Raw genomic sequence first — 13,430 nt, 5'->3', positions numbered from 1 at the left:
CACACCTCGAGGCCCCCAAGCTCCTGGTGGGGGACAAGTATAAGCCCTTACTGCTTGCTTGGTATCCTGAATGCATGTCCTATCTGCCTTGTCCTTGGCTTGACAGGGAACTTTGGGGTAAGTACTGACCCTGGTCAAGTTTTTTTTTTCTTTTTCTTCCCTCCCTTTCCCCCCACTCCCCACACCCCACTCCCTTCCCCCTCCCTCTCTTGTCCAAAGAGCAGTCAGGGTTCCCTGCCCTGTGGGCAGTCCAAGGTCCTCCCCCCTCCATCCAGGTCTAGGAAGGTGAGCATCCAAACCGGCCTGGTCAACTTTTGATCGGTGACAGGTTCCCACACTTGGAAGAGTCTGGTAATAGCCTGCTCTAAGGCAGTAATGATTGAAGTGCTCAGATAGTCACAAGGCCTGACTGGCTGACTTAACATATGTAGAGAGAGCCTGCAGGACATGAGATGGGGCACAGGGCAGTTGTTCCTACACCACAATACTTGACAGCCTCTTGAGAGTCACCTTGAGGGACCCCTGCTCAACCCTGACAGATCTCTGCACAGATCCTATGCCCAACATGTGAACATATTGGTGTGAATTCCTTTGGCTTTCAACATTGGCTCCCAGATTGACTTTTTAAATCTGCCAAACAAAACATACTGTTGGTTTAACAACTTTCTATGAGCCACAGCTTTGAATCCCAGGGATAGTGAGACAAGGCCCTGCTCCCTAGTCTGGCCCCACACGTCTATCTCCATCCTTCCTTCCTCCGTGGATGCCATGCGCAGAGTGTTCACAGGCATGCTCCACCATTGCCATCTACCCTTCACTGACTCCTAGGCCCCTATGTCTTCCTGGCTCACATACTGTCTGCAGCCTGCAGGTCCTGATGGGGAAGCCCTGTTTCCAGTTCCTTTTCTCCTTAGCTGCTCACCTCAGCCTCCTGCTCTTTCCCCCTGTTCTTCCACATCACCATGTGCATCACCACAGTATCCCATGACCAGCCACACTTTTGTATCTCTCTGCCTGACATACCCTGCTCAGCTGGCTACAAGGAAACCATAGCGAATAAAACCCAGATACTATGTTGTCCTTCTCAAACCTTGAGACCGACTCCTACCATCTCCAGAAACGTGGCCCCTGCACTGGGGTCCTCCATTGTCCCTATGTTTTTGGCCTCTGATCATCCCAGACCTCTCGTTACAATGCTCATCCTGTTACTATGTTCATCCTGTGCCCCCTTCTGGGTTTACCTCCACTCATTTCCTAAACCCAGCTTGTTGTTCAAGGCCAGTTCCAGGGTCACCTCCCTCCTTCCCTGATCTGTGGTCTGAGGAGTCTACATGGGCTGTGCCTGTCCCCTGCCAGGTTCCTGTTTTCACAGATGACCCGATGACAGAGGATAGCAAGCTCTAGATGATCTCAGCCAGGCCACTGTCTGCTAGAGCCGGAAGGAAGAGCTATAGAGTTCATTTACAGCTGTCAGGCCACGTGAGGAAGCTAGAAGGTGCCACATCCCAAGGATAGCATGAAGGACAACTGGGCATGAGAAGATATTTGGTGGGGAGCCTTGTATGACCTCTGCCCCTCAGCATTTACTCCCCAAAGCCGAGGACTAAACTTCCTCCAGCATCTGTGAATGGAGGAGAGGGTACATGCTTATTCTCGCTGATGAGGATATGTTAATACTCTGTAAGCCCAGCAGCCATTGCTGCCCTTCCCAGGGTGTCCTGTGAAGAGTAACTGTGTGCAGATCCAGTCAAGGAGGCCTCTGGCAGGCAGGCCAGAGAAATGGGGACATCCTTCGCTGTGCCAGTGGCCCACACAGTGGAGGCCCTGTGCCCTCGGGCCTCCTGCTAGCCAGGGGTATGTGTTTCCCACTCAGCTGCTGCTCAACAGCCAGGTCTTTGCCTCACTGTCCTTTGCTGTTAGATGAGGACGCACCATGGCAACCTCATGGATGTGGGATGTGGTGGGCAGAACAGTGGGAACTCACTTCTGTGGTGTCTGTGATGGGGATCACTCCCATCTCTGTGGAGCCTGTGATGGGGAGCACTCATTTCTGGAGGCTGTGATGGGGAGCACTCATCTCTGTGGTGCCTGTGATGGGGAGCCCTCGTCTCTGGTGCCTGTGATGGGGAGCACTCATCTCTGGAGGCTGTGATGGGGAGCATTCATCCCTGTGGTGCCTGTGATGGGGAGCCCTCATCTCTGGTGCCTGTGATGGGGAGCCCTCATCTCTGGTGCCTGTGATGGGGAGCACTCATATTTGTGGTGCCTGTGTTGGGGAGCACTTGTCTCTGGTGCCTGTGATGGGGAGCACTCATCTCTGATGCCTGTGATGGGGAGCACTCGCATTTGTGGTGCCTGTGATGGGGAGCACTCATCTCTGGTGCCTGTGATGGGGAGCCCTCACATTTGTGGTGCCTGTGATGGGGAGCACACGTAGGACCTCTGACTCATGGAATGAGAGCTCTGTGTACTGCAGTGCCCACCATACAGGTCATGTGAGGAGTACCTGGTGCTGTGCCCAGCGATAAAAGCTCTCAGTAGAATAGTCTGAGTGTTGGAATTGTGGTTGGAATTCTCTTTGAGCCACCCACCAGCTCCCAAATAATGACATGGAGACTTCTAATTATGAAAGCTGGGCCTTTAGCTTAGGCTTGTCCCACTAGCTCGTACAACTTAATTTAATTTGTTTCTGTTCGTCTAAATTTTGCCTATGACTTTTTATCTTTCTTTCATTCTGTATGTCCGACCCTCCAAGTCTCATTGGTGTCTCTGTGCACCTTGATTATCTCTTCCTACTTCCTCTCTTTGTGCCCAGTACCTCCTGCCTAGCTATTGGTCATTCAACTTTATTGGTCAATCACAGCAATACATTTTTACCCAGTGTACAAGCTGCCACTTTTTGCCTAAATAGAAAGGAAAAGTTTTAACTCTAACACAGTAAAACCATATACAATAAGAACAATTACCAGATAAGAATTATATTTACAATATCTAGTTTATTTGTATTTGGCAAATTCAGTTTTCCTTAGCTATGACAGAAGATAAATTGGGTGCAAAACTTTGGACTCACCAAGATAGGATAAATAATGAGGTATTTTCTCTGAATTTGCCTGGAGAGGGCCTGTGCTGAGAAGGGCATGTCTTACTCTTAGCATGCCAATGCAGGTATAACTGGCATGGGATTTGTGGGCCAGACCCAAGGTTCATTTTTTAACAAGAGCAGAGATGGTATTGAGGCTGACAGTGTTGTTATATAAAACCAGAAGTGAATGGATGAGTTCACGGATGCCTTGTTCCTCTGACAAGCTATAGACACAGCTCTGCCCTGTAGCCTGGGGAGGGGCTAGACATGAGGTTTCAGCTCCTTTATGAAGGATGACATACACTAAGGACACCTGTACACTGTCCCATTGGTAGGCTTCCTGTTCACAGCGACAAAGCTAGTGAACAGTCTTGCCTCCTCTGGACTCTGCTTCTTGTGAAGTCTGAACCAACCAGGTCGTTTCCAGGTGTTAACCAGCATGGGGAAGCCGAGGACTGTGAGTTCTGGAGAAGCAACAAGAGCCTGTAGGGGACAGGGAGCAGGGTGAAGAAGGCTAGATACCCACCACCTACAGTATTTCAGGACACTAAACATAAACATTCCAGGAGACCTAGCCAGTGTGGAGTAGCTACCAGGAAGTCATTTGTGACAGAAATTGTTTGGTAACCAAATATAACCTGTGAGGGAATGAGTTTCTGGTCCTGGAGGTGGGCAGACAGAGAGGAAGAATGGCGGCCAGCCAAGCTATAAGGAAGGAATTAAGGGCCAAATGGAAACTAGATTCTGCAGGGAGGTTTCCTAGGCAGTGAATAGGTGTGCCCAAGGAGGAAGTACAGTTTACACACACACACACACACACACACACGAGACAGAGAGAGAGAGAGAGAGAGAGAGAGAGAGAGAGAGAGAGAGAGAGAGAGAGCGCCAGCCATCCCGGGAAGGAGAGTGGAGGAGGAAGAGGGAACCCCAGTCAGTAGGAAGCCACAGGGCTGTGGCTCTGGATGGAGTGACGAGTTCCACGGCTACTCAGACATAGCCACGTGGGCTTCGGTCCTTGACAAGTCTAGGAGGCGAATGTGTCAGGTTCTACTTGGTAGTGCCAGCTGATAGTGAGTTTCCTATTTCAATAGGCTGTTGGCAGGTCTTGGTGCCTGAGCCTGCCAGAACCAACACTTAGTTTTTTGCTACAGCCACGAGGGAAGGAGGAGTCCTGGCTGCCCTCCAGGCCCAGTTTTCTCTGCTATTGACTCTGTGTCTGGGGTAAACTAGGAAGGGGTCTAAGTGGAGAATCCTTATTGGAAAGCCAGAGACCTGGGGTCTTCCCCGCTGTATTTGGAATGCTCAGTGGGTTATGCATGGCTCTCAGGGCGAGAGGGAAGCCATAGTTCTGAGAGTATCTTTAAAAGTGGACTAGCACACAAGATAGGTCCCGGCGTCAGCTGATGCCTCCAGGATGGCCTCAGTGACGAGAGGAACTCCCAGACCCGTGCATCGGACATCTAGTTCAATGCCTACTAAAATAGTCTCTCATTTTTCACCAGTTGCAAAGGTTACAATTCCTGGAATATTGTATTGCTTTTTAAAGGTAGAATTGTGGAGGAAATCACAACGGCACTGCTGTTTAGGGCCCTCTGTTGTCGCTGCAGAAAGCATGTGAACAGGCTCCCCTTTAGCAGACAGAAACTGTATGTCTTCGTTTATCCTCCTTGAACTCCTGTGTCTAGCTCACCCCCCCCACAGGGTTTCATCCTAATGTAATACATTTTCTATGCTTGAAAGTCCTTTATTGATCACTGTTTCACACTCATCTGCGCAACATGAGCTACATAAATTGAAATAGAAATTTCTAGAGGAAAAAAAATTTCCTGGGACCATAAAACTCTCCATTTTAAAAACCTTTTAATTTTTCTCTCAGATTGAGTTGTGATTAGTATGCAAATTGTCAAAAACAAATTTAGATAAATAGTAAGTGTAAAAATAAAAAGTTATCAAAAGCACACTTCTCGATAAAATGGATAAGGCTTTCTTTCTCTCTCAATTGGCTCATGTATCTGTGAATTAATATTTCAGCGCTAGAATGAGACAGGACTTGGCCTTCATGCTGATCTTCCGTGTTTGTAGGGAAGGTGCTCGGAGGGCTGGGTCATATGAACAGGGAGGTGGAGACCCTGGGGTCTGCTTCATGGTATCTTTTGATTCTTTGAACTCTTTCCAAGATGTATGCCAAAAACCACATGAGGGGTCTGTCTTCAGACAGGGTTTTTAATGGCCTCTTCATTTACAGCTCTGTGTGTGTGTGTGTGTGTGTGTGTGTGTGTGTGTGTGTGTGTGTGTGCAAGAATATGAGTGTGGATGCCAGGAGTCATACTTGGGGTGTCTTTCTTACTCTCTGTCTTTATGTTTTTGAGACTGGGTCTCTTGCCGAATCTGGAGCTCACCTATTTGGTTAGACTGCAGGACACTTCTGTCTTAGCCATTTCCAGCAGTAGGGTTACAGCTGTGCAGCCAGCTGTGCAGCGCCACACCTGGCATTTGTGTAAGTGCTGGGGTTCCAAACTCAGGTCCTCATGCGTGTCCAACGGGCACTTCACCAACTGAGCCATTTCCACAGTCCCTCCTCCGTCTTCATTCAGAGTGGAAGCGGAGGATTGGAAATTCCTGAATGAAGAGCAGGATCTGTCCCCAGGCTTTAGATCCAGTCCACTTCTTTGTGCTCAGGACTTCAGTGTCATCCCGCTCCAGGGAAGCATTGGCCCTGTGAAAGTGTAAAGTACCCTTGGTAGTTGGGAGAAGCTGGAGAATAGAGCAACAGAGGAGACGATGCACAGCGCCTCCCCCTGTCTGATTCATTGAGTTTATGGGGAAAGTGCTTTGACGTTGGCAGCAGGGAAACAATTTTCCTAAAGTCACTGTCCTCGAGTACCCCTTTTAGAAGACCCTGCTCCAGAGGGCGTTCAGCTTGAGGCTAAGCCCTTGAAAGCTGTAGGAAGCCTGCTTGTCATAACTTCCCATATCCACACCCTGTCTTCATCAAGTTCTGGAACCAGCTGCTGTAGTTTCTAGGAACTGAGGGGGATAGATGTCCATGAGCCTCATGTCTGGGATCTTCCATTCCTCCCCTTTGCGTGTCTATCGTTTTATATTTTGTGTTGAAAGGAATGGGGCACCTTGTTCCATCCTGCCTGGCTAGCTTACACCGGAAATAATCACACAGAAACTGTATTAACTAAATTACTGCCTGGCCCATTATCTCTAACCTCTTATTGGCTAACTCTCACATCTTGATTCAACCGATTTTCTATTAATCTGTATTAATCTGTATGTCGTGGCTTACCAGGAAAGCTTTGGCATGTCTGTCCTGGCAGCTCCATGGCGGCGCTCTCTCTCTCTCTCTCTCTCTCTCTCTCTCTCTCTCTCTCTCTGCTTCCTTCCTCCCAGAATTCAGTTCTGTCTTCTCTGCCTATGTATGTTCTGTCCTATCTGGCCAAGCAGTTTCTTTATTGATTAGCCAATGAAAGCAATACATAAACAGAAGGACCTCCTACACCATTTCCCCTTTTCTATTTAAAAAGGAAAGGAAGGCTTTAACATAGTAAAACGATAACAAAAACAGTTATCAAGCAAGAATTACAGTTACAATATTTATATCTATTTTATCTTTTATCATAACAAAGGAAAACTATAACTATCCATTCTTCAACTCCATCAAAGACTCCAGAAGGATACAATATTACCTAAGTAAATAGGAAGTGCATTGTAAACAACTTCCAAAATTCTAGAAATGACAGAGATATCTCGCTGCCTGGACAGGTTACCCAAAGTTCTTCTGTAACATTGGGGCATCCATCTTCAGTCTACAGGCCCATAATATCCAGCAGACATTTCCATGAAGCAGGAAATTTTAAAAATAGTTCAGACACTTTCTTCTGTGTCTTGCATAATGTCTCACAGACTCTTTTATGAAAGAGGAAGCTAGCCTTCATGTTACAGAATGGTGCTCACGTGGATACTGCATCCACAGAAAGCTTGGGAAAGAATAGAGTATAGCATGTTTTCTTGGTAGCAGCTATTTCTTGGGTCTGCTCTGCTTGCTAAAGGCAAGCAAGCACTCTCATCTAAGAGAGGCTTCCTGACTCAGCTTTAGCTGTAAAACCTTGCAGCTCTTTTAAGAGGTCCTGCCACAAAACACTTAAATGGTGTTGATGAAAAGCTGAATGCATGCTTTTTGGTTTTCAGCTTTAGCAGGAAAAAAGCTGCATCATTTTAAAATGTCAGCTTTCTGGGCCATCCTGCCAGGGCAAACTCTGACTCTTTCAGGCAGGCGGTTCGACTACAGAGCATTTAAGTGTGGTTTGTGAGAATACTGCTGCAGCTTGCTTGCTGGCAGGGACCTTGAAATGCCATAGAGTTGTGGCAATAAACATGGTTACAGCTGGTACCTCCACCATGAGGCTGGAATTGCAGAAAGCTAAGGAATGGGCTGGATCCAGCCGTCAAAGCCACAGCTTTAATCCTACCCATATTGCTTGGTAAATTAAAGACTCACGTGGTCAGAAAAAGAGAGATATACAGTAAAGAGAGAAAGATGAAGAAAACCTCTAAATGGTTTACAGTGTGTTAAAAATATATGCAGGCTTAAAAAAAGGTTAACATCCTTAAAATAAAAAAGAGAGTAGTTGGGTGTGGTGGTACACACCTATAATCCCAACACTTGGTAGGCAGAGATAGATGGACCTCTATCTCTGGTATGGCTCAAGGTATGGTGGCACACAGCTTTAATTCCAATGTCTGGGAGGCAGAGGCAGACAGATCTCTGTGAGTTCAAGGACAGCCTAGTCTACAGTGGGAGTTCTAGCCAAAGATATATAGAGAACCTGTCTCAAAAGTAAAAGTAAAAGAAATAGATGTTTTAAAAAAGCCACATAAAGATGAAAATACACAGATAATCTCGATACTGTATGTTATTATGCTCTCTTTGAATTGTTTGAATGCTGAGGAAGGAGCGACAGTTGCTAAAAGATATTTGCTTATAAATGCTGTTGAATTAATTCAAGATAGGTATTTTGAAAATACCTTGACTTCAAAATTGAAGTCAAAAGATATGTTACATTGGAGAAGAGGTTATGCTTTTGTTTCCACAGGAAATGAGAGGCTGTGAATTCATTCTGAGTTAAGAAAAATCAGGTTTGATCAAGGAAGGCCACCTGAGAAATCTCCAGTAGAACCAGATGGCGCAGATGTCAGAGTTCTACATCCAGAACAGGTTCAAGAATGCTGCCTGAGATGATCAAGACTCACAGGATACTCCAGTGAGGACTTGATTATAATTCTAAATTTTCCTTAGGTCCTCCATAAGATTGTCAGCACCCCCAAACAGCAAGAAATTGCCTGAATAACTACGCCCACATTCCCCCAAAATGGACTATGGATATTTTCCTTTATTTAAAAAAAAAAAAAAAAAGAAGGGGAAATGGTGGGGGACAATTCTGTATTCTGTCAATTACGTTTTAAATGATGCTGATTGGCCAGTAGCCAGACAGGAAGTAGAGGCAGGGAAATGAGAACAGGAGTATTCTGGGAAGAAGGAAGCTCTCCTGCCAGTCCTGTCTCAATCACCTAAGAAGCAAGATGTGACCTACCCTGCTGAAAAAGGTAACGAGCCATGTGGCTAACATAGATAAGAACAGTGGGTTAATATAAGTTATAAGAGCTAATACAAAGCCTGAGCTAATGGGCCAATCAGTTTATAACTTATGGAAACCTCTGTGTGATTTTCTTTGGGGTTAAGCGGCTGCGGGAACCAGGCAGGGCAGAAACCCCAACAAAGTAGGCCCTCATGTTACAATTTTGTCTAGGTGTCCAAGCTTCTCTAGGGATGGCAGCTGAGTGTTCACACTTGGAATCAGGGGTCCTACCCACACATCTGTCTTCAGAATACTGCCTCCTTCCCTGGTCCCCTTATACATCCCTCTTCCCCAGGACTCCAGGCAAAAGCCTCTGCCAGGGATGCAGCACAGTGCTAGGTGGGGGCTGCCAACAAGGATCTGTTTGTGACCTGGGAGCCATCTTGCAGCAAAAGCAAGGGCAGGGACAGGTAAAGACGGAACTGGGCAGGCAAGAGCAGAGAGTCCCTCCCAGATCTGAGAGTCCTGTAAGTGGTGTCAGATCTGGTGAGGACCATAGAATGTGTGGCCTCGCCGCAGAGGAGAACAAAACTTGCTTGGCATCCAGAAAGAGGCCTTGCTGTGCTGCACAGGGCTAACTCTGGAATCCCGGAGACTGGCTTTGAGCATTTATCCTCACCAGCCCCAGAGTTCCAGGCCTGGGCACCTCCAGGACCAGTGATGCAGAGGACTGGAAAGGTGGTAGGAAGGGAAGCAAGGCTGTACCTGCTCATAGGCGCTGCCCTGAGGATATCCCCTGAGAAGCTGATGGGGTGACATCCAGTTTGGTGGAGCTGAGCAACCTTGGACCAGAATGTGTCACACACACCTCCTTGGATAGCTGTCCCTCTCCCCTGGAGCTTTGAAGATGTGTTGAACTAATGGGAGAAGTCTTCCGACCAGGCATCTTGTACCCCTGTAGCCTGGATAGATTCCTGAGTGTGTGTGTGTCTCCGTCTCTGCTCCCCCACCTGTGAGGGTCCCAGGTGACAGTCACAGCAGTGTTTCACAAGGGAACCAGCAAAATAGGGCACGTGCAGGACGGAGTCCCGGGGGAGGGGCACTGGTGGAGGTTGTTCTGAGCTGATTGTGCCAGAGGCATTTCTCCAGTGCCCCAGCATCATAGAGGGTCAGTGGTGGCCATGAGCAGTGGGCAGAGCTCAAAGTGGGCATTCCTTGTGTCTCCTTTAAGGATCAGTTTCCTGGAAAGGTTTTATTTGGTGGGGGGTGGTTATGTCCATGTGCAAATGAGAATTCCAAGAAAAAAAAATCCCCAGGGGGGTTGACTTATCAGTTGCTTCTGCTCTCCAAGCTGCCCTAGAGAACACATGCGTGACCATGGTCAGTACTGGTGTTTGGCTTATTTTTTTTTTTTTTTTTTTGGTTTTTCAAGACAGGGTTTCTATGTGGCTTTGGAGCCTGTCCTGGAACTAGCTCTTGTAGACCAGGCTGGTCTCGAACTGACAGAGATTCACCTGCCTCTGCCTCCCAAGTGCTGGGATTAAAGGCGTGCGCCACCACCGCCCGGCTTGGCTTATTTTTTATATGTGTGTGCACATACATGTTTGGAAGGGTACACAAACTAGTATGTGTGCATACGTGCATGCATGTGCGTAGAGGGCACAGGACAACCTCAGGTGCTCAGGTGTCGTTCCTCAGGTACCACATCCCTCCTTTTGTTTGGATACAGTCAGGGTCTCTCGTTGACCCGGAACTCAGCAACTGTGATAAGCTGGCTGTCCAGCCAGCACCAGAGATCTGTTTGTCCTGACTGGTATGTCTATGGAGCACACTTGAGTGTGGACCACAGTCTTTAAATGGTTTGTGGGGACCAAATCCAGACCCTGTGTTTGTAAGGCTAGTGCACCACCAGCTGAACTGTCTCCCCAGCCCTGCTTGTTTGTTTTGAGAAAGGGTCCAGCTCTTTAGCTCAGGCTGGCCTAAGTTTCACTAGGTAGTATAGCAGGCTAACCTTGAACCTGCCATCCTCCCAGCTCAGCTTCCTGAGATCTGGGATTATAGGCATGTGCCACCTCACCCAATGCTGGCAGCAGTATTCAAGTGAAGCCGTTGCCACATGGTCTGATCTATTCTTACTAACATCAGCTAGGGAGAGTGAGACCTTGTGAGCCCAGCTGCCTGGCTGCCCCTTCCCCAGCTGGCCTTGACCCTAAACTCAAGCATAAGGCATTCTCCAACGTTAAGGGCTCTTTTTGATTTCTTACGTAATTCAGATGGAAAAGCTCCAGAAGGCAGCCCCCACGGTGGATCTGTTCGGAGCCGGTATTCAGGGACCTGGATTTTTGACCAAGCTTTGAGATGTGCATCTGGTACGTGATGGCTGAAGGGTGTGGCCTGATTGGGTCGGCATGGAGGGTGGGCACAGTTTGCCATGGCTGCCAGCTGCATCCCCTGAGCAAACTCTGCTGGGATCTCAGGCCTAAATGGCCACCTCACCTCCCCATCTGGCCATTGTGAGTAAATCTTGAGTCTACCCTCAGGGTCGACAGGACACCTAGAAATCTGGTGGTCTAGACTCTCTGGACCATTTCAGCAAGACTTCTATGGGTCACTGACAGTCACGGGAGAAGAAGGGTCCCACAACCATCTGTGTTAGGAACCTCAGTCCTTCCCAGCAGGGCTTCCCAGCCTGCTGCAGCTTTGTGTCCACCAGCACAGGGCATGTGTTGAGCACTTTCTCTGTTGGCTGTAAGCCTCTTCCTCCTGTGCATTCTAGAACTTTGGTTCTGAAGAAAACACTTAATGCTGGTGGTAGCCGCAGCTCTCACTTCCTGAGTGCCTGCTGTACCAGGCCATATACTAAGGACAGAGTTACACCGCTTCTCCTGGCTGTTGTTTCACAGAGAGGAATCCTGGGGCTTTTCCTGACTCCTCTCCGGGAGTTCAGATTTAGACCTGGGTTGGTTGCCCCGACTGCTCAGTGAGGCCACTACTCTCGTGGGCTTCTCATTTCTCTGTCCGTTTAACGCCTCTGCCCACAAGAAGCTTAGAGCCGCGGGACTGAGGGCAACTGGAAGGTGAGCTTAGAAAGCCCTCCTGCCAGCGTGTGGAGCTCATCTAGACTCTGCCGGGGCTAGGGAGGTGGTCAGAGGCCTCACACAGGCAGCATGAATCCCCAGCTTTCCACAAACAGAAGAGATGGCTTGCCTTAAAGGCCCTGGCTAGAAACAGTGTTGACTCCGTAGACACCCTCCTCTCCAGCTGGGCCAAGGTCCCACCTCGAGCCTCCAGCCCCTCCTCTGGCTGTCACAACACCACCACGAAATTATCCCCAGGCCTGCTGACATATCTGCCCCCCATTAGATGGAGGGCAGGGACCACATCTATTTCACTGCTGAGCCTCAGTGCCTGGCCATCGCAAACGCTCAGTAAATCCTTGGTTGGTGGAAAGAAACTGGCAGAAACTGTTAGAGTGGGTGGAGGCGCCAAGAAGAAAGTCCAGAAGTTATCACTTGGTGATTGATGTGCACAGTAGCAAGCCGCCACGAAGTACCTCATGCTTGCTGTGTGCAGGCTACAGGGCTGAATGCAGAGAAATAGGTGTGCTCTATTGCTGTGTTTGTCTTTCCCAGTATGGCAGGGGTGGTGTATATGCAAAGCCCAAAAAGGCAAACTGCTCGGTGCCATGTGGCATGAGGATGGCAGTGGCCCCGAAGTAACTCACAGTAACACAGGCAGCAACCACTGCCTCTTAGAACAGCGCTTCTCACCTTCCTAGTGCTGCGACCCCTTAATTCCTCATGTTGTGGTGACCCCCAACTATAAAATTTTTGTTGCTATTTCATAACTGCAATTTTACTACTTTTATGAGTCATAATATAAATATCTGTGTTTTCCAGTGGTCTTAGGTGACCCCTAGGGGGGGGGTCATTTGACTCCCCAAAGGGGTCACAACACACAGGTTCAGAACCGCTGACTGCCCTAGTACTTCTCCTGTGCCCGTGGCTCGTGTGCTGTCTGTGTGCCTTGCTCTCGCTGTGAGAGGCAGGAGCCATAGTCCTGTTGGCACAGGAGGAATCCAAGCCACGGACAGGGGAAAGGGAGTTCTAGTGGAGGGGTGGGCTTAGCATACGTACTCTCCCAGTGTGCCCGACTGAAGCATCTCGACTTCTCGGCACAGAGGAGGGAGTGGCCGTTACATGGTTCTTCTGTATTCAGTCTTTCTGTTGGCGCCCTTGCTTTCTCCAGAGAAGAAACTTAGGCACAGCCCGTGCACGGCAGAGCTGAGCTCCTTCTCTGGACCTGCACTGAAGGAGTAGTGTGTCCCACCTTGACTGCTGGGTGCCAGGTGTTCCTGAAAAGGCACATGCCTAGGCCCCCAGCCCCAGCAGCTTGAGTGTGACCTCTTCAAAATGCTTCCTGACCTTGCTGTTCTAGAAGGTGGAAGCTGTGCCCAGGTAGCCTCAGGTCTGCAGGAGGGCTCTGCCCATCAGAGATGGGCAGGCTCTTTACCTGGGGTTCCTACCAGGTTAGGTCCTGTTGGCTGTGTCCGGTCTCACTTCCATGGACTTTGTCCCAGGCTCTACATGGTGGGTCATTTTTGGGTCCCCTTGAGGATCAACCATTTTAGTTCTCTGCACCTGGGAAAAGGCTCAAGCAGCAGAATTCTCTCTCTCCCTCTCTCTCCCCTCTCCCCTCCCCCCCCCGTGTGTGTGTGTGTGTTGTGGGGTGTTCTCTGTGTCTGAGTACCGAGGCTCCTCAGC

At 48.8% G+C, this 13,430-nt stretch overlaps 1 protein-coding gene across 2 annotated transcripts in view; it reads left to right on the top strand.

Moving 5' to 3' along the window:
* Positions 1-13,430, top strand: part of Znf618 (zinc finger protein 618) — a 167,285-nt gene that overhangs the window by 108,194 nt on the left and 45,661 nt on the right. The window contains exon 4 of one of the 2 annotated variants that reach the window (XM_057785119.1): positions 10,941-11,036. The exons of the other annotated variant lie outside the window; for it this stretch is intronic. Coding sequence (XP_057641102.1) covers positions 10,941-11,036 — 96 coding nt within the window. The remainder of the gene's footprint in view (positions 1-10,940; positions 11,037-13,430) is intronic. 2 annotated transcript variants of the gene reach the window in all.

This window comes from Chionomys nivalis, chromosome 11 (genome assembly GCF_950005125.1).
Source record: "Chionomys nivalis chromosome 11, mChiNiv1.1, whole genome shotgun sequence".
NCBI classification, from domain to species: Eukaryota; Metazoa; Chordata; class Mammalia; order Rodentia; family Cricetidae; genus Chionomys; species Chionomys nivalis.
The sequence above is the reverse complement of the archived record's forward strand: the minus strand, read 5'-3'. Positions and strand labels throughout refer to the sequence as shown.